The 22,267-nt window shown below is 35.0% G+C and overlaps 1 protein-coding gene across 6 annotated transcripts; it reads left to right on the top strand.

Annotated features, from left to right (window-relative positions):
• The first annotated feature begins 10,303 nt into the window (after positions 1-10,303).
• LOC131069789 (uncharacterized) lies at positions 10,304-12,998 on the top strand. Of its 6 annotated transcripts, none has more exons than XM_058005352.2 (5): positions 10,304-10,457; positions 10,581-10,623; positions 10,705-11,873; positions 12,183-12,327; positions 12,414-12,998. In XM_058005352.2, the coding sequence occupies exons 3-5, from the start codon at positions 10,707-10,709 to the stop codon at positions 12,689-12,691; spliced, it is 1,590 nt and encodes a 529-aa protein (XP_057861335.2). In that variant the 5' UTR covers positions 10,304-10,457; positions 10,581-10,623; positions 10,705-10,706; the 3' UTR covers positions 12,692-12,998. The 6 variants fall into 6 exon arrangements, with proteins under 6 accessions (XP_057861335.2, XP_057861337.2, XP_057861333.2 ...); XM_058005354.2 differs by having other exon boundaries at positions 10,304-10,461; positions 12,417-12,998; XM_058005350.2 differs by having other exon boundaries at positions 10,304-10,461.
• The last annotated feature ends 9,269 nt before the right edge of the window (positions 12,999-22,267 follow it).

The following is a 22,267-nucleotide window of genomic DNA, read 5'->3' as shown; positions in this document are numbered from 1 at the left end:
TTATCTTGTATGGCTTTGCTCACACCATGTGATTGTGAATCTTCCTTTTGGGCTGCTATGTTGATTGGAGACAAAACCCTTGGGTTGTGGTTATGGTGATTGCCTTTTGGACTATTCATTGTTTTGTTCTTGTAGCTTCATCATGCTAGATGGAGTTGTCTATGCTTCTCTTTACTGAGACTCATATTTATTCTTACACTTTGATTATTGTTGCTCATGTCCTCTATTTTTTTGTGATTGTGGCCACTTGTCCTGAAGTTTTTATTAGAATTTGTCATGACTATTCTTGAAAGTTTGTTCCTGAGGCATTGTCTAGCTTTTAATATGTCAGTATTGTTCCATCAAACACATACATATTATTTATAACAGTGATCTCAAAAGTTCACTGTTGTGAATGATAAGCCCATGTTTAATGAAGCCATATTGGCATATTAGCGTGTTGGGCTCAACTCGTATGGGAGCCTTATTTTACACCACATGCTTAAATGTTGAACATGATGAATTAGTAATGCAACATGTACATGTACCTACACAATGGACAAACAAGTTAGATAAAAACAAGGAATTATCCCTTATGTTGATGATTTCATTTTCATCACGAAGATTTGATCTTGATTCCTCAGTATATCACTGATATGAGTGGATTAGATTGATAGCTCATAGGTTTAAGTTATTCAGTTTTTGATAACATATGGTGAAATTTTATGTCTCGAGCTCTAACCAATCTCTTAACATTTTACATGTATATTTAAACCTAGGAGATGAAGGATTGAAGATAAGAGGAAAGTTGATGGCAGAGCTGAAGATTGAGCATTATCACAACATTGAACATGCAATGAAGGACATAATGTTTAATTATATGCTTTTCTTTTCCTTATCTTTAGTTGCATATCTTAGATCCTATGTTTTATCACCATGGTTCAGTCATTCCCACAGCTTGTGTGGGACTTTTAAACATTTTTCTCATCATCAAGCATGAAACAACAATACTTATGCAATCTTGTATGTTTCTTCATTTCACAAATGAACATAATACAATAATTCTACACAATTTCTTATGAATATTTTATTGTGGACTTTGCATAATAAACTGAATTTTAATCCAAGATACTTCATTGCAAAAGAATAATTAGCATAAAATGAATGTACCTTTCACCTTAAATGTAAAAAATAATTCTAGCTCTACCAAAATGAGTTGAAGGTAGAAATTTTGGTAACAATTATTTTCCCCCATAAATAATAAAAAATTTGCCTTAATTTTTCTAAAATTTTCATGCAATAAAAAAGGATTCGCCAATAAATTTATTTTTTTCCCAAAAAGAATGAAAAATTCACCTTAATTTTTGTATAATTCTTACTCAATAAGAAAACATTCGCCAATGAAATTTAGGATTTTTTCCTCAATAAAAAAATAAAAATATTCCCCCAAAACAATGAAAGATTCGGCAAGATTTTACAGTGGGGTTTCTTAAAGTTGTCCCTATATAAAACCTGTACAAATGTGTCTAAGAAAGTCTATATAATGGTAAACATGTAGATGGGCACACTCTAAGTGGCCGATTGGTCATCATGTCAGATACTAACAGAGTGAACCTCTGAGTGAGAGTCCTGGTTCAATGAACGTCTCACCGATTCCTGCAAATAGTAGAACACATTAAATATCAATTTATATTATCAAATAGATCAATAACTATAAAAAGAATATACATACATACATGCACACACACATACACATATATACAACTTTGATATTGTATGTATAAGAATTTAAAACACCTATCCATTAGCAGGTGTTGCATCAACATAATCTTGCATATGCACACACTCTAATCTCAGGTTGGGAGTAACGTGAGATAATTGTTACTCGTGTACATGTTAGGACTAATTCAATAATTGAAAGTTACAAAAATTATAAATAAAATATAAGCCCAAATATTTTAAAATCATTTATTATACATGCACATGGGTATCAAAAGTTGTAGTCTGATCATCTGCTACAATCATATATGCCACAACAACTGTATCTATGTATCTGCATGTGACAGACTCAACGAACGAAGAGTGTGGGGGGCTATATAGATGAGAGGGCATCGATGAAGAGTCTAACCATAGTAGCATATCCATAAAAATAGTTTGGCTTAATCCTTGTAGTTTCTCCTCAAATGAATCCTGGCCCTTTGGTGTGATACGAACCTAATTGACCCATATCCTCTCCTTTGCAACAATAAAGTGATCTATAGGTAGGTCATGTTGCACAAAGTGATGAGAATGTTGCAATTGTCTTAGTGCATGAGTCAATGCTCCAACTTATGACTCTCTAAGAACCTCCTACTTGACCTCACCTAATGGTATCTGAAGGCAAGATGAAATAAAATAGTATGCATGTAGGAGGTCCTCAGCCAAATAGTGAGACATCTGCATCTTTTGTGCACCTACTATGATAGCTTCTATGTCCTGTGTTGTGGAGATGTCAGCAACAATATAGTGATCATAGATCGTATGACTAGATGATGCACTTGTTGATTATCTCAATCGTGGTTGGATCATCATATATCTACCCAACCTAGCAAAAGAAATGGTAGATGTTGCAGCTGCAATATCTCCAACGCTATCAATTTCTTTCCTCTAGGAAGTAATTACCACCTGATCTGTTGTGGGGGCGAGGGATGGGGAAATCGCAAGAAACTTATGACCAACCAATTGCTTGTGTGTTGGAACCTGTCAGTCAGCTTTGCGATATGGCTCTCGATTAGCCACTTTGCCTCTCCCCTATCCAAAATAGCTAGAACATCAAGGTAGTTGACCTTCAATCCCAAACAGACCTCAATGTACACCTGCTGAGCAAATTATAATGGAATCTGGTCATTATTAGGATAACAACCATGTGTAGCTAATAATCGAGGGTATATTTTCCTAACCACCTTTGCATCTATACACCATGTAATTTGGTATCCTCTCACCTTGTTTTTATCTAGATAATAAGGAAATAGATCTTGTTTGATAATTTCCTTGGGGACCTAATGCTAGACATCTTCCAAGGAACCATTACTTGAGATATCTACCCTTAACTCCCTAAAAATGACATCCATAATCTGAGGGGAGTATGATGTGTTGGCCTAAGCACTCTCTAAGACTCTCTAAACTCCTCAAATTGTTTGACATGTATTCTTATATACACCATCAATAATGGGGTCATCTGTTGTGGTTCTTCATTTCTAGATCTCTTGATCCCTATAATAAAAATAGCATCATAATCATGAACTGCATATTGATGTGCAAGTGTTGCATGTGGAGCTTGATCATCCATCTATCTAGGTGCCATAAAGTTACAAATTATGTAAGTGTATATGAACACACATGTGAAAAGCTTGAAATTTACTCTATTTAACTTGTTTTTAAAAACTGCATATAAAGAACTACATAACTTATTTATGTGCATTTATAACAACACAAATTATTGAAATACTAAGTTACAAACTAAGTAACATTAAATTTAATCAATAAGTTACATTAAATTTAAATACTAAGTTACATTAAATTTAAATACTGTTACATTAAATTTAAATGGTAAACATTAAATTTGTACATGTTTGTGAACTCAAACTAAACATTAAATAATGGATATTAAATTTACACATAAACTCAAACTTAAACTACATAAAAGACAGTTTAAGAGGGGAGAGAGAGAGATAGATACTAAAAAGGGTGTTCAAAAAGACAGAGAGAGAGAGGTCCTAAAAAGATATTTTAAGGGGGAAGAGAGAGTAAAAATAATTAAGGGGAGAGAGGGAGAGAGAGATCTAGAGAGAGAGAGTAAAAATTGACTAAAGGAGAGAGAGGGAGAGATATATTTAGAGAGTATAAAAATATTTAAGGTCTTGAGAGGGAGAGAGAGATCTAGAGAGACTATGTAAAAATACTTTAGAGGAGAGAGGGAAAGAGGGAGAGAGAGAGACTATGTAAAAAGACTTAAGAGGAGAGAGGGAGAGAGAGAGGAGAGAAAGTGTGTGTAAAAATTGACTTAAGGGGAGAGAGGGAGAGAGATATTTAGAGAGAGTTTGTAAAAAGACTTAAGGTCCTAGGAGAGAGAGAACTCTAGAGAGTGTGTGTAAAAATAATTAAGAGAGAGAGAGAGAGAGTAAAAATAATTAAGTGGAGAGAGGGAGAGAGCGAGAGTAAAAAGACTTAAAGGTGAGAGAGGGAGAGAGAGAGAAGACTTAAGGAGAGAGAGAGAGATCTACTAAAAAGAAATGAAAGGGGAGAGAGGGAGAGAGAAAGGTTTTAAATTGAATATTTTAAGGTTTTTAAAAATATTTTTCTATGGTTTTGTAATGTAATACAAGAATTTTTGTAAGGTTTTCTTAAAAATTTGTAAGGTTTTGTAAGATTTTTCTAAGGTTTTCTAATTTCTTTTAAGGTTATCTCAATTTTTCTAAAAAATTTCTAAGGTCTTAAATTTTTTTTTTTTGGTTTCTAAAAGTATTCTATGTGATTTAAATATGTGATTATTTATCTAAAATTACAAGAATACAAAAATAAATATTTTTACTTGCTAATTTTTATTTATTTTTATATAAATCTATCAATAAATTAAAAAACAACAACATACAAGCAATTTTAAACAAGAAAAAAAAGAATTTGGTGCACCTGGTATAATAATGTTGGAATAGTGGGTGGTGTCGGGTGCTGAAGAGCTTTGCTTACAAAAAATTGGTGAGGGAGTTTGATCTAACGTATTTTGGAGCCCAGGGAGACAGTTGAAAATGACAAAATAATTATCACCTTGGGTTCATATAATGTTTGTTAAAAAAATCGGTTTAAAGGGGGTCAATTGAATGGGATGTTTAATTGAACCGCTTAAAATATTAATAAAACACCCCTTCAATCGAACTCCCCTGACATTACTTGTATGATCAAACAGGGGTGTTCGATCGGACACCCTTTATTCGATTGAACATGCTTCACAAAAATTTTTCCCACTTGCATTTTTCCTTTGTGGGTGAAAGTGTAACACACTATTGTAGGATAACCCCACACTATATGTTCACAACCATAATAAACTATCGTTTGAAAAAAATTAGCATGACTAATCATGACAAGACCTCTGCCCCCAAATTAAAATGAGCTAAGTGTCCACACATGCTCCACACATGCTAAATCATAGGGTTGAGGAGATAAATTAAGAGCATGAAGAATATGAATTATTGAATCTTAAATGATACCATAAATGCTATAATAATTATGTAGTATGTGTAAAAATAGGAAAGAACATAATATTATACAACGATGCACATATAAAGTAATGATTATTGTACTAGTGACAGGTATTCTTGAAATTAGTTAAAATTTGTTGTTGATTAGAAGATGCCTCCATAAACCAACTTGAGTCACGTTGAATTATGATGACCTGGAAGAAAGAAAATATTTGAAATCTATTGACGTCATATGAGTGACATGAAATAAGATATGAATGAGTTGGAGTTCAATAAGATTTGTGGAAGTTGACATGAATGGAAATTGAAGAGAATATCAAGTTGCGTGACACGTGAAAGCTAATTTATCACAAAACAAGTCTTGACTACTTGGTTGCATGAAACAAGGCTCTTGAACTTGTGTATGGTTCCAACTTGCTAGCAAATGGCAAAAGTAAATTATTTTATTGTTGCTATGAAATGTTCTCAATGAAATGAGAACTTTAGTATGATTTTCTACTATCTATGTAAGTTGAAACATCATCCATCCTTGATTGTGGAGTATTTAGGGTAAAATTTGCAAGCTACTGGAAGAACTATTCTTTGTTGAGGTTGGGTTTGTTGTATAATCGAAGTCAACGAATGTTGACAAACAATGAGTTGCATTGGGTCAATGGTCTACAATTGAACCACACTATTTGAAATTACTTCAACAATCTCGTATGACCCCAACCATCTAGTTTGGAGTTTGCCTTGGTGATCCTTGTATCGTGAATCATAAACTAATTCCCAATTGCCTTAGTCAAATTTCCTAGTTTTGATAAATCTATTATGCCACTTAATTCTTTGAGATTGTACTAGTTCCATTCATTGAAGTGCCTCTTGCCTAAATTTGATTGTAAAGAATTCAAGTTGTCAATCCTTTTATATTGAGCCTGTTACAAGTCAATTCCAAATTATAATATTATCCTTAAGGTCTTATGCTCAAATTCTACATGCATGACAACTTTCATTTCACCAATTCAAATGGTGTAATGCCTGTAGTAGTTTTCTAGGTGGTCCTATATGCCTAGATTGGCTCTTATAACTTAGAATCCCAATCCTTCTTATGAATTGATATAGTTTTTGCAAAGATGGCTTTGAATTCTCTATTAGTGACCTCCACTTGTCCATTGGTTTGAGGGCGATATAGTGTCACTTTCTTGTGTCAGAGTTGGTACTCATTTATAAGTGCCTTAATTAATGTTGATGTGAATTGAGGACCCTGATCTGTTACAATTTTCCTAGGGACCTCATACCTTGTAAAAATCTCTTCATACAAAAAATCTGCAACCTTATTATATTTTGCATGCTTCATTGCCATTACTTCTACCCACTTAGTCAAATAATGTTGGCAATTGACACTCATCTGGTGGCTTCTGATGGTTTATTATTGGTTTAGGGTTGTCATTGATGGTAACTCTTCATGGAGATTTGATTTGGTAGCTTTAATTCTTCTTAACCGGAAGTGGATGTCAATCGGTGTTTTAGGAAGAATAGAGTAGTTTTGGGTCCGAAAGCTTTCCGGTGATTGTGGTGCATTGAATCGTGTTTGGATTGATTGGGCCGACATTGAAACATCATTTTATTATTGTTTTGGTGATCTACATTTATCTTTTGTGATCCGGTCAAAGCTGACATGTGACTACACATTACACTAGCAGGCCGACATGGTAAATGATCTATTTTGTGATTGTTGGTATATAAGTTTGGTGTTGATGATATTTTTGGTGGATGGTATGATTGTATGCGAGCGAGTGGTGATCGAGAATTAATTTTGGCGTAGTTTACATGCACATTCTTGATCTAGTAGCTCACTGAGACAGTGAACATGGCAGAATAGAGCAGATCAACAGAGGTGATCTAGACAGTAAATTTGGCACTCAACCAGAACTCATCCAAGCATTGTAGATGCTATTTTAGAGTTCATTTTGCTGTAATTCATCACTGTAACTAATCAATAAGGTAGTGAGCCTTCTAGGGTTGTAGCCCTTATTGTATTTGAGCAATGAGCTCTATGTAATGTGCTTGAATGCTTGTGTATTTCCCATATTGTAATTGTTTTGCTACTAGCCATAGTAGAATAATATTGTGGGTTCAAATCCCACTATGGTTTTTCCCATTTGGGGTTACATGTAAAAATCTGATGTTATGATTTTGTGGTTGCTTGTTTTATATTTCCGCATTACAGTTTCATGTGTATGCTTCCGGTGGTTTAAAGTTAAGTTTGAAAATTTGCTAACCGGTAGATCACTGATTCACCCCCGCTCTCAGTGATCCTTGAATCCAACAAATAGTCTTTGCAAACTAATATTTACTCCTTATTGTTGGAGGGTTGATTGATTGGCCTAATAAAATCCAATCCCCACTTATCAAATGGTGCTATAACCAGCCGAGGGTGCAAATGCATCTTGTTTGATTTGGTGGGTTTGCCCATTCTTTGGCACCTATTACAATGCCTTGTATACTTGACTACATATTTATGCAGAGATGACCAATAGTAACCTGTGTTGATTATCTCCATGGTTGTTCTCTTCACTACAAAATGTTCCCCACAAGGTTCATCATGACAAGCATGAAGAATGTCATGTATTTCATCTTTTCAGAGGAAACACCTCATGACATTGTCTAGCCTAGTATAGAAGTGATAGCCTTCATATCCATGAGTAAAAGAGACTTTTCTCCACAATTTGATGCTTCTCACTTGGAGAAAACTAATGAGGCATCTTTCCTGAAACCAAGTAGATTTTAATGTTGGCATACCATAGGTCATGAAATTATAGAGAAAATAGATGCTCATTAGGGAATGAATCATCTATGATTGAATTTGAATTCGCATTTGTTAGTCGGGGTAGAAAATTTGCAACTACATTTGCTTTGCTAGGCTTATTCACTATTGTAATATCAAATTCTAGTAGCAATAGCAACCATCTAACTAACTTGCCAATGACAACACATTTATTCATTAAGTACCTTATCACTGCACGGTCAGTGCATATAAAAACTTGATATCCAGTTATGTAATGTCTAAACTTGTTGATAACATAGATGACTGCAACATTTATTTTTCTGTGACCATATAGTTGAGTTATTTTGATTGCAGGTTTTTATTAATGTAATAAATGACATATTCAATGATCCCCTCCTTCTATCCTAGAACTGCTCCCACAATGTGATCCGAGACATCCATATGTATGTAAAATGAAAGGTTCCAGTTTGGTCCTCAAAGAATAGGTTCCTCTATTAACACATCCTTCAATGTTTGGAAAGCTTTTTGACAAGCATTAGTCCATTCAAATTCTACATCCTTGGTGAGAAGAATGAATAATGGTGATGCTATTTTGCTGGAAGTCTTTAATGGATCTCCTATAGTAACCAACATGACCAAGAAAGATTCTAACATCCTTTTTCTTGGAAGTAATAGGTAGATTTTTAATCATTTCACTTTTCATAGGATCAACTTGTATACCTTGTTGAAAAACATGATGGCCTAACATAATTCCTTCTTGCATCACCATGTAGCTCTTCTCATTACTTAATGACAAATTATGATTCATGCACCTTTGAAGTACCTTCTTCAAATTTGTGAAAGCTTCATTCATCATAACTATCACAATTAGTGGTGAAGTCACTCGTATATGACTCCATGCAATCATGTGTGAGGTGAAAGAAAATGCTAAGGTCCGCCCTTTGAAAATGCTAGGGGCATTGTAGAGACCAAAAGGCTAGACAACATATGCATAAGTTCACCAAGGACAAGTGAATCTGGTCTTGTCCTAGTCTTTTGGTGCTATCTTGATCTAATTATAGCCACTAAACTTGTCCATGAATGAGAGGTAAAGATACCATAGAAAAAGAAATGGGGTAAGTGGTAATATGCTCTTAGTAAATAAAAAAAAGTGTGGTATTAGAAGGTATGGCACGAGTGACTTAATATGAAGATATAACATTAGTAGCATAAGATTAAATGATGGGAAGTAGGTGGTACACTAGGGGTGTGGAATTAAGGATATATATTAGTAGAGGGGATGGAGGAAATAGATGGAAAACTGACATGTTGAGAAGTAGCCATGGTATGACAAGGACGAACATGAGATGTAGCATGAGAGACATTAAAAGTAGGAGGACTTATAATGGATGAAGAAGCTTGGGTAAGGGTGTCAAGGATGCACTATAGAAATAACTTAAAGAGTTGACCTCAACACCAACACCTTGAAACTACTTAAAAAAAGGTCTTATCAATCAATAGTATGTCAAGAGTATCAACCAATTGTGTAAAAGAAGTAGCAAGTTAAGGAGAAAATCTCTTGAAAAAGTGCAACAAAATTGAAATCTTGCCTGTCTATTTGTTCGAAGCATGCCTCACAATCAAATAATTTTCCTTGTTATGATTATTATCCATTATGCCAACCAATATCTTGTGACTAGCTAAACTCTAAGCCCTTAAGATAACAACTTCTTAGAAGAAAAACATAATGATAATGAAAATTTGATATAAGCTTCATATAAAAATCTTAAAATGTGAAAATAATAAATACATAATAAAAATACTCAAAAAAAAAAAAACACCCATTAAAAAAACAACCTATCTAACCCTTTTCAAATAATCTCTAGGATAAACCTACACAAACACACTAAACCTTAGACTATTAATAACTTGGAAGTGGCAAATACATTAAATTAAATTGTAAAAAATTGAGTAGTTAAAACAATACTATTTAGCTTGAAAACGTAGCATTTCAGTTTTCAGTATTCTACCTAGTTGTCCCTTGTGAAAAAAATATAAATTTCGAAATTGTTAATTTAAATCATTTAAAAGTCGATGGGGAATCGGGGAATTGCGCGGGCGTGCATGGTTAGGTCTGTAAGTACATAGATTATAGATAGATAGATAGTTTTAAATAAATAAATAAATTCAAAATCTGAATGAACATCATTTACGAATTCAAACGTCTCAGTCAACGTAGCATTTCATACTACGCTGTCGCTTTCAAATATTTGATTTTGTCGCTTTGCTAGGAAACCATCCTTGCACGCTGTGCTTTTTCTCTTGTTATTTGTAAATTGTACCTCCTCACCTCGATCTCGATGGGATGGGAAAAGGAAACATACATTTCCATTCAAAGCATTGTATTCTATTCTTGCCCTTTTGCATTTTCTATTTTCACCTTCTATTCGATAATCTTGATGGACGTTCGGATTTGAGTCAACTGAATACGATCACTGGTCGGTAAGGCTTTTTTTTTTTAACTTACCTTGTGGCTTTTGTAGGGTAAACTGTTTTTGGTTTTTTCTTTCCGTTGTGAATCTGGAAAAATAGGTAGGGTTGAGAGTTATGATGCATTGCAGGAAGGTGCAATCTCTGAGACGCAGGCAGGGAACACTGTAATTTGTATGTATCACTTTCACTTGAGATCTGTTTAAGATTTTCGTTTTCACTTAGTCTGCTCATGTTTCTAAATCTGTTTTGCAGAGATGAATGGACATTGTGAGCGTAAAATGCAGGCAAAATCTCTTTCACAAGTGTTGCAGGAGAAGCAGGAGGAGGCTTTGGTGGTTTCGAAAGGCAAAATGAAGAGAGGCAGAGGGTACAGATTATCAGGGCAAGGGTATGAGTTGAGCTCCTCATCATCGAGCGCAACAACTCTCAGGGAAGCGGCCGCCAGGATTTTGGAGCCCAGATTGCATTCCTGTACAACCGTTCGTTACCTTGTTCATTTGGATCGTATGGCTAATTTTAAAAATAGTAAACGCTTGAGAAAATCACATGCGTATGTGGACGAGGAGTTGAGTGGTAAGAACAACACCTCCGCCTCCAATGCTGCAGAGCTCCTACTCAACGCACTCGGATTGTCTAGGTTTTTTGTCTTCAACAACAAGAACAGGGGAGCAACAGGGCAGAGGAAGAATAAATATAATCTACTCAAGTCTATTTTGACAAGGGTAGCCCCGTCTAAGGAGTGTATCAAAGATGCATCATCTGCTTCAGAGTTGGGATTCTCAAATGCCCCGAGGCCTTGGCCGGAAGTGCAAGGAAGTGAGGAAGCTAGACTTAGAATATATGACATTGTGAGGTGGAATTCGTTCCAAGAATCAGAATTTCTTGATATCTATGAGAATGCGGGCCATTCAAGGACCAGCTTGGTGAGAGAAAAGGAAAGCCGTGGAGATGTTATTAGTAGTACCTGCTTTTCTTCATTGGAAAGGAAGGTCAGTGGGACTGGGAAAGGAAATGTAGAGGATTTTTCCTTTAGCAGTAGCAGCAGTGAATGGCTAGAATCGAGCCTCGACAGTGACCGTGGATCAAACTCTACTGGTCGAAGCAGCAGCTCTGATTGTAGTGAGCTTAAAGGAATTGATCCCGATCCTGATCCTTGCAATTTAGAGGAATCCTATTTTTCCTTGGAGATCGATCGAGCTGGTGATTTTGATCACAGTCCGAGATCTGCAGTGAATATCATCACAACAAAACCCCAAATGTGTGAAGCTGTCTGTAATCGGTATGAAGGATCTGTTACTTGCATTCAAAAAGATTATATGCGTGCTCCGTCGACTTCTATTACGACTCCTCTGAATTTCATGCCGGAGATAGATGAAGTGACTTCAACTGATGACGTTAAGTCGGACTCCACAGATATTGAGGTGAATCTTTTTGCTTTTCCTTCATGACCAATCCTGCGTTTTGTGCCTTGTCTCAAACCCTAAAGTTCAACTCATCAACAATTAAAAAATGATCTAAATTTGAAACCCTAACTTTCAGTTTTCTAAATTATTGAATGTGCGCTTGCCAAGAGACTTTGAGTTTGGACAATCTGGCCATTTTAACATCCGATTTTGGTGAATTTATGTTGGAAACTGGAATTTTCTCAGTGAATAAAAACTACTAGTGTCTGCTTTCTTATCTTTGCATGTCTATTATTGATCAAGTTCTACTGGTTTTGTGATGAGAAGGAGAACAAATGCGCTCCCTACATGAATAAAAGGGTTTCGGAGAGAGGTAGCAAGGTAAGCAATGAGAATTCAGAAGAGGAACAACAAAGTCCAATTTCTGTCCTGGACTCACTCACATACGGCTTAGAGTTTCAAGTTCAACAGAGTCCGTTTCTGCCCCTTTCCACTTTCTTGTTTGTTGTTTTTCTTTCATTGAATTTCTGTCTGAGATAAAGCGTGTTTTGATCAAAGTAGGAGGAGCTAGAAAACATGTGCTTAAGAAGATATGCGAATATGAGCAGCTGGCTCAAATGAATCCCGTTGTTTTGCAGTGTACTACGACTACATGCCCATTGGAAGAGGTAACAGTTGATACAGACAAGCTTGTGGAGATGGAGTTGATGAGCGGAAGAGAAGAATGGAAGTGGAAGAGGTTTACAGTAGAAAGGGAAGAAATAGGGATAAAAATTGAAGTAGCAATTTTCCGACTGCTGCTGGAGGACCTTCTACTCGATCTTCTTGCATTCTAGCAGTTGGAAAGCAATAAAAAAGGGCATCATCTCGTGCCATTCCAAGAGTATTATAAATTTTTGAATCATTTCACTTCAATTAGAGATACAGATAGTTAGTTATATCTACTTATTTAACAGTTCATCGCAATGTATCTTTAACGAATATTCTCATGTTGCTTCAATTTTTACAACATGAAAAAGGCAGAGTAATATTAATTTTGAATCATTTCATTTGTATTAGAAACAAAGACGGTATAATTTGTTCAGCAATTCATCATATTGTATTTTTATAAAATATACATGAATATGACATCATTTCAATTCATTATAACAGTAATACTAATTTTGAAACATCTCATCTCAACCAGAGATAGAAGTGGCTATATCTTGTTGTTCAACAATTCATCATATTGTATAAAATATACATGAATATGACATCATTTCATTTCATTATAACAGTGATACTAATTTTGAAACATCTCATCTCAACCAGAGATAGAAGTGGCTATATCTTCTTGTTCAACAATTCATCACAAAGTACTTTTATTAAAAATTTATCACTTCAGTTCTAATTTTTATTATTTTGGTACACTATTTTTGGACAACATAAACCATCTCCTCATATGTCCTAGGGAAAATTATTAATTATCTTTGCATAATACTTTAAAAAATAAATTACATAAATTAAAAGTTGTATTTACCTTGAATATATATCAAAGTTGTTAAAATTGAAGAATTCATATATTAGAATATTAAAATTTGATAAAAAAAATTGCATCAGAATTTGCAAATTGATGGTTGTTTGTTTTTGTTTAGATCCACATTGGTACAAGTGGAAAACAAATTCGTGTGTAGAGAAGAACCTATAACCAAAAAAATGAAGTGACTAACATCTAATAAATAGATTTTGCTTGCTTTGATAAAACACCATTTAAGAATTTGCAAAGCAAGGGTTGTGTTCTCCTCAATCTATTCCCTAGGATGATCAATTCAATGGTTTTGCAACAATAAATAAAAGATAAGAAACAAATGTGCAATATGTCTAGGGTGATGTATATTGATGTATGCTTCGCCAAATTTAATTAGATTCCTCAATGATGTGCAAGTGGATTAAGGCATGTCGCATTAACTCAAGTCAATGAGTGAATACTCTTAAGTACAATAAGATGGCACTTGAATCGACATAAACATGCACTTCTTTGATTTACAATGAGTAGTGAAAAGGTTGGCCAAGTTTAAATATGGATTTTAAAAGTTTGAGGTCCAAATATTTGATTATGAAATGACCTAGGTTAGTTCTACACCTAGGAATTTGATACAAGCTAGTGAATGAAAGATTTAAGAAATGAGATTGGTTTCTAAGGATGAGTGATGAGGGAAACAAGATAGAATAATGTCTAGATCCAAATTTCGCGTAACAATACATGACTTGTAGACTTGCACAACAAATACACTTTAATTAAAGTGGGCCTAAAAGATAAGGCTTTTAAAAGGGCATCAAGATGCAATTTTCAACATTATATTCTCCCCTATTCTAATTGGAATGCAAACTACTATGAGGATGTATTTCAAAATAAAATAAACTATCATTATTAAAACTAAATATAATATGCTCAAAGGATATGGATATGGTTGACCATTCTTAAATTCCCCTCACATTGATTAATCCACAAAAAGCCTCCAAATTAGAAAAAAACATTCAATGTGTAGCATCTATCTTGTAAGTACCCATTTTGCATGGAGTCTAATGATGATTGATGCCACTTGTAGCACTGTTATAGCATGAAATCAATGACCAATTATGATGCCTAGATGGTATTTGTGGCCTTGTTTTTTATTTATTGACATGTGTGTCTTATTTATATTTATTCTATTTTCCTTGTATTGTTTTTTGAACCTTAGACTACATGTTTCACTAACTTTACATAGAAACTGGTTATGTATTGGTGGTAGTTGTGCAATTGTAGTGTCGTAAATTGTATCCCTATATAATTTTCATCCTCACATTAGGCCTCACTATGGCGTTTTGGCCTTTCGTGCTTTGACCATGTTTGATTCTGCTCACACTGATTTCAATTCTCAAACTTCACCTAACATCTAGTTTGTGGACCTTTGTTTAGCCCTAATTGGTTGGACAAAGGCACCCCAACCATCATTTTCCTAGGAGAAGGGTGCTCCAGGTACCCTTGTCCCGACAAAAGGGGCCCGATTTTGGTTATGACAATGGTCATAAAATATGGGTGTGGATTCCTTCCTGTGTGGGTATGTCTCATAATTTTAAAAATGTTTGATGTAGTGGTGTAGCATTGTAAATTGTAACCGGTACAATTTACACCTCATGTTTGTGCTCCTACCTTATTGTGTCCTATCTCCATTCCCCTAGGCTCGTTTTCGACCCATTTTGCTCGACATTGATGTCACCTATTGATACCAGTAAGTGGGCCTAGTCCAAGAGTTGTCCTTCACCATTTACTGATTTGTTGGTCCTATTTTGGAGTACCAAATCATGGTGGCACCTTGGTTTGGACTATGAGGCCCCACCACCCTAGTCCCCCTTAAACAAGATCCAAAATAAATTTGGGAAAGCTCTCTCCCTCCCCAATGGATTTTGGCTCTTGTGGCTCAACTTGACCATTGGAGGTCAACCTAACCGGTAATTTACCTAGGGAACCCTATATAAGGACATCCTATCAATTCATTTGATTATCACACACATACCCCATCATTCGTGCATCCGTCAAGCATTCATCATCAAGTATTCTCAAGCATTCGAGCAACATTTCATCCCACCATATCCTTCAAGCATCATGGAACAAAGTCACATCCATCCTCATGCAAGCACGTGTTTCATTAGGTCATTCATGTTCACGTGTTTATCATGTCATTGCATCCAACATTTGTGATCATATCTAAAGAGCATTGCATCATCAATCTTCTTATCAACCATTACATATCCGAGGTATATCTCCTAGCATTTACTTTAGTATTTACATTATTTCATTCAAGGTTAATTCCTATCCGAGTTTTGACCTAAGGAAAACCCCTATCCACAATCCCATTTCTTCTCTTTCTGTGTGAAGGATGTTGACTTAGCAACTATGATTGAAGATTTTGATAGAGTTGATGACAAACGGGTTCAGATTTTGACAGAGCAAAAAGTGGAGGACCAGGGTGGCCTACCATTCTAGTCTTGAGAATTTTGTCCAAGCTTCCGATAGCGAATCTAGTGTGTCTCCCCGATTCGAAAAGTATCCCACTTGCCTGTCTCAGAGTTACAAGACAAGGGTGACTTACCATCCTAGTCTCGACAAATTTGCCCAACCTTTTAGGAACATGTTTTGATCTTATTCTTTTGCTCAGATCCCTGTTTGTGGCTGTTTGATATTTGTAGTAGTCTGTTACTATTATTTCACTTCAATTTTCCATTGTTTTAACCCTAACTTCACAATCTACATCCAATTTCTACTCAAAAAGGGGAGACAAACAAAACAAGTGAATCTAATAAGCATTTAAGCCCTTTTCCTAATTGAATTGTGGTTGGATCTATTGGATTCATCCCCTAAAAAATGTAATGGTCCCTTAGGTAAGATTAGTATTTTTATTATCTTAATTAGTGAAACTCTAATTTTACAACCATTACATTTTGGTGAACCTGGCTCTCATGCTTGCATTCCTTCTGATTTTTCATTTTCAAATTTGATTCATATTTACAATTATTTATGAAACATATAACTTATACACTCATAGTTACATTCATTTGGGTAGCTAGTTCACCAAACATTACATTTTTGGTGAACCCCTTTTTCATGCTTATTTATGATTCATTGGCTTAGATCCGATTTATATGCACTTAAACATTAAATTTTGCACTCATATATACAATTGAATTACATAAATTTAGACATAATTTATTCTTCTAAAATTGACTTGTGGATTGCATAGTTTTTCAATGGTGTTTTCAAACTTGATTTGGAAGTGTCTAATAATGAAATTTACTAGATATGATTGGTTTGAGCTATTTCACATGTGATTAAATTGCTGCTTGGTTACATTTATCAAAATCATATGTTGGATAATGACTTCTTTCACTATATCTTGCTTCTTTTCATTTACAGTACTCTTGCATATGGTATCATTAGAATTTCTAAAATATTTCTATAGTGTCGTAAATTGTACACCCTTAATTAGGGTTGTCCAATTCCACACTTAGGCTAGCAAGTCTGCCTCAGTGTGTCCCATAACATCTTGCATTTATAGGGCTTCTTAGGCATTTAATTATTAATTTAATTGAATCTAAAGTCCCCTCTCATCAATTCACATATCATAAAATTGAGCCCTTAACCCTAGGTGTTCCCCTTTTTATTTTGTTTTAAATTAGTCCTAATAATGTCCTAATTTCAATCTTCAAAGCACATTTTTGCATATCTAAACACCTTGGATTGATCTATCGTGTTGGATTTGACTTTATAATTATGATATCTCGTATCCCTAGAAAATTGGAAAAAAGTCCTTTGGACCAAAATGCTAGCATTCTGGTCTCGTACTTTCCCCCCCGAATTTCAGGATCTTAATTTGGTGGTATTGTAATGTTCAAATCCCACTTTATGTCAATTTTTTTATTAATTCTACATCGGTCTATTATCAAAATTAAAGTTAGGGGTTAATATATATAGCCTTTTCTTTCCCTCATTTAAGGATCCAATTCTAGCGATTGAAGGAGATCCTTGTGAAGTGAAAATATAGGTTTTATGTGAAGTCTACAATAAAAAAATTGATCATTAATCAAGTCTTCATTGATATTTCTATCATTCATGGAAGCTTTAGGAGATATTGAAGAATAATAAGGAGATCATCGACTATTGATTGACTTGTACCTCTCCTTAGGTTTGGTATGGTTTCATGTTATTTTCATATCTCTATTTGAGTTTCAGATCTACATATTATCACATTTTAAGATCTACATTATTGCTTTAGATCTACATTGCATTTTTTGTTCGAAGAATTTACATTACATTCATTTTAGGGTTTTTAATCAAAACATAGGGTAGAACTGTAGTTTGCATTTTAGCTCATAGGAATCTTACAAACACATGAGATTCTAGGGCACAAACTTTTAAATACTATATTGGTTTTTTTTGGAGGTGGAAATTACCAAAACAAGGGGTTGGATTAAGGCAAAACCCTATATAGCCACAAACACCATTTTCTAGCTTGCAAGTGCAGTTATATGTTTTTGTCAAAGTAGACAATTTTTGAAAGATCTCAGCAAACTGTCATAGAACCATTACCAGAATCAAGACTTGGATTTCATGGACTAGGGTGCCCAATGCCCTATTGCGTCTAATGCCCTCGACCTCTAGGACCATGCCTTAGTCCTCCCCAATCAACTCTGAATTTGGCAGATAGACCTCACACAGTCTCATATTATAGATTTCTATTTTGCAAATCAATTTAGTTATTGAGACCAGAGCGCCCAATGACCTGGTCTTATTAGATCAAGCCTGATTTTCTGTCACATGTGCATACCAAATTCCCTTTTCCAAATCTATTCTTTTTGTCTCAATTTTGTTTCTATATCTGACTGTTATTGCTACTGCTTTGGTTGTTTACATTCATACTACTAGCTTAGTTTATCATTCTCCTACATTTTACACATTCCCTTTCATATCAACGAAGGAATAGAAACCCTAAAAATATCTTTTGACTCTCTTTCACAAGAGACAGTCAAAGTGGATCACTTCCTTAGGCTCTTTCATATTCTAATGTATGAATGAAAGTAGGATTATGCCCTAATCTACCCAATTCCATTTTCATCCATCACAATTTCCTACTTGCAAATAATCTCTCAAATCTTTTATCTGCATTGTATGTTGTCTTATGATGACATTCTCAACAAAACGCATTGCATATGTATATCACATAAAAGATTTTGTAGACAATTATAGTCCTAAGGATGACATTGAAAAGGCTAACACTTGTACCTGTCGTGTGTGTGAAGTAGGTTACCTCTAGCTGCAACACAAACACTCAATAGATCATTACAAGCATGGTTAGCAAATTAAAAGCAAGTGAAAGATAAACCATGACAAAGCGACCTATCGCCTCCTAAGAGATGCGAGTATGGATTTGCTCTTAGATCTGGATAAGAAATCCCAATGACTTGACTACACCTAGATGGAGGATTTGAAATGATATGATATGCAAGCTAGATGAGATTGATTATGCTAGATTGATCCAAGAGTCCAAGCTAATGATATGCATGATTAAGCTATGATGATGATGCAATTATGCTAGAAAATGATCAAATTAAACTCGATAATTTCTTATAATAATAATGCTCAAATGATATGCTAGAATGGATATGCCTATACTAACAATGCCTAAATTTATATGAGATGGGATCCTTTGTGCTCCAAAAAGGGGGATATTTATAGGATTTCCAAGGCTAGGGGTGAGGTGGCAGGAATCAGTGGTCAAGATTGAGTCTGAAGATATCAAGGGTGAAATTGGAGGAGGTTGGAGAAGAGGTTGGAGGGAGGGACACTTGTCATCTCTGTGGTGACAGGTGTCAAGGAGCCTTGCTCATAAGGGGGCAAGTGTCCAAGGGAGGAGACATGTGGCCTAAGTGCCATGTGTCTTAAGGGGAGAATATCCAACCCATAGGAGGCTAGGATGTGAAAGATAGGATAGGGTTAGTTAAACTTAGGGTTGGGTGGAATGGGCTAGGTTAGAGGGTGGTTAGGTTAGGTGGTTAAAACTTAGTAGCCATGTGCTCATTTGAATTTAGAAATTCAAATAATTGGAAAATGGTCATTAATCTCAATAAACTTGAGTTTGTTAATTTTAATTAGGAATTAGAAGAATTGATTTAGATGGGGGGGAGGATTAATTAATTTAGATTAATTAATCAAAAGGGATATGAAATGAACTATATAAATAAATCATGTAGATTTATTTACTAGTAGATGAATAAGGGAATTAATCAAATTTGCTTGCAAATTCGATTAATTGGGAAGGGAGATTAATTAAATAACTGTGTATTTAATTAATTATCTTCAGACCATTTTTAGGTGTATACAATACCTCTCCTAGGGTATCTCATGAGAATGAAGAAAGAGTCAACACTCCTATCAACGCTCTCTCCAATGCAGAGCAAGCATTGAAGATCAACATGATATTGTCTTCTTTTCATACACATACTCTAGTGCAAGGTGTTGCAAGGTTGATCAGAATGAGCTACTTATGTGTTGTCATTGATGTCAACATGCCTTGGTTGTCATTTGTGACTGATTGGTATAAGTGTTGTTGACTTTTCTAAGCAGTCGTGCTGAGTAATTTTCTGTACATATCTTCTATGTTGCATATATATTCTTGCAGTTTCGACACATTATTAAGCTATGTTTGGAGATGTTATATTTTGGATTTGGTGCTCCAAATTGTTGTGATGAATAAGTTATTTTTAGTAGTATGTTTGACAATATTTGATAATGTTTCTATGTGAAATGCATACTCCACATTTTTCCGCGTTATGCTTTCTAGCATTGCATTTTTGGAGTTAAGTTATTAATGTCCTTAGCTCTTCATTCTATTCAGTTGGTGTGTGATCTTGGGCTTTAGAAGCATGATTTACAAGTTTGAAGGTGTTTACTCTAGGTTTGGTCGACCTTAGGTGTCTACACTTTACTTTGTTGCGTTGATGATTATGGAATTTTGCATAACGTGTTTGATAATTGTTTTGGTCCTGATTAAGATGTGTTGTGGTCCAATTTAAATTATTTTCCACCTCATGAATGTTTAGTGCCAACCTAATTTGAATTGTGTTTGGTTAAGTTTCTTAGCCTACCTTGGGAGATTTTTCCTATGTAAGGATGGTATATATAGTGATGCTTGGGTGTTGTGAATGGTATGGGTGAAACAAAGTGAAATGCGATGAAGGTGTATGAAAGAGGATCTATCTTCCTAACTATTTGATAGTTGATGCTGAGTTGGTGAAAATTATTGAGTAGTGTGAGCTTTAATGTGTTAGCTACCGGAAACAATGAGCCAAAGGTATCTACAAATCTTGCGATTGAAGAAGTGCATCAGTGGTGATTCTTTCTCTTTTATTCTTCTTCTTCATTTTTGTAGTGAGCCCCCTGATAGTGAGACTCTTCTTTTTTTCTCTTGAGTAGTGAACCCTCTAGTAGCAAGCTTTTCTTTGTAAAAATCAACTTAACTAGTGTCACCCTAACAAGTGTTCATATATTGAGAACAACTTCTTCATGGTTTTTCTCCTAACAAAGTTTTCCACATAAAATCTGGTGTCTCATTGTGTATGGTGTGTTTGATGTTTCATGTTCATATCTTTCTATGGATTATGTGTTTGTTGATGCCTAAAATTACTTTCAATACAACAACCATATGGGAAGTTCAATGAGTGGAGGACCTATTGCGCTTCATTGGACAACCTCCAAGATTTTAGAAGCCGACTCTTCATGCATAAGAGAAAAGGGAGAGAGAAAACTTAAAAAACAACCTAAACTAAGGCGATATGCCAAGAATTTTTGATTTAAAACCTTTGGGAGCACAAAAAACCATACATCATGTGCATAGTTAAAAGGCTAGACAATCATGCATTACTAGAAAATATTCATTTCACAGATTCATTCAAAAGCATAATGCAATCTTAAAATACAATCACTGAACTAAAAGAGTATTAAACATGGTTCAACTAGCAGAAGTTATATTAAAATCTCAAAAGTTTTCATCAGATTACAGATTTTCAACCTTTACTCAATTGACACAAAACATAGTTTCAGCATGAATGAAAATAAACAAACATAAAGGCCATAAACTAGCACACTTTGAGCGCCTATTTGCATGGGCCATAAACAATGCTATGGTATTGAAGTAAGAGCTAGAAAATGTTTTTTGAGAGTGAACCCCCTCAAACTAATGACATCTGCTATTTTAAAGACCTTTTCTACAAATGGGGATGCCTGAGGAAACAAAAATGATTCTCCAATTTGGCCACGTGGTTGTCCATATTCAAAATACTATCATGTTTTTCTTAGGAGAATCACCTCTATCACTCCAAATCATCATTTCAACCTAACCGCTTCAACAAATTGATTCTTTGTATTGGCTTGCACATTTTCCAAGGAGGGCGCTTTGGTTACTTTCTGATTGTGGTGATCTTCGACATCTTGTTTTACCAACACATGGCCGATTGCTTGGCTTCAGGGACACATGGCAGTTAGACAAAGATTCTCCTTGGCTTGTATTTTCTTCCCTTTTGAAAACTCACGGGCGAGACAATGGAACTTGTTGATGCTCTTCGCTTTTATTTCTCAAGAAAACCCCGCAAAGGTTGATGCGTGGTGGCCTCAATGTAAAAGATTTGCATTATACAATGGTCTGAGTTAAAGCGCGGGAAAGAGACACATAGCGACCTAGCGGAGCTTGGTGAGGCTAATGTGAGAATGCCATTCTCAAAAGTGTTGAATTCCGCTTGTGAAAATGAGAACCTCAAAACTTCTAGTTTCATAGAACAGACCCAAAACTTAAAAAAAAAGACATCAGAGCACTCTGTATCTGAAGACCGTGTTTGAGCTC

The sequence above is a fragment of the Cryptomeria japonica genome, chromosome 5 (assembly GCF_030272615.1).
Source record: "Cryptomeria japonica chromosome 5, Sugi_1.0, whole genome shotgun sequence".
NCBI classification, from domain to species: Eukaryota; Viridiplantae; Streptophyta; class Pinopsida; order Cupressales; family Cupressaceae; genus Cryptomeria; species Cryptomeria japonica.
This window is presented reverse-complemented; position numbering and strand designations above follow the sequence as displayed.

Excerpts from the sequence above, each read along its gene's own strand:
- LOC131069789 (XM_058005352.2), top strand. The coding sequence starts at position 10,707 with ATGAATGGACATTGTGAGCGTAAAATGCAGGCAAAATCTCTTTCACAA. Across the intron at positions 11,874-12,182 it reads CGGACTCCACAGATATTGAG|GAGAACAAATGCGCTCCCTA; the intron begins GTGAATCTTTTT and ends TGTGATGAGAAG. Across the intron at positions 12,328-12,413 it reads AGAGTTTCAAGTTCAACAGA|TAGGAGGAGCTAGAAAACAT; the intron begins GTCCGTTTCTGC and ends TTTTGATCAAAG.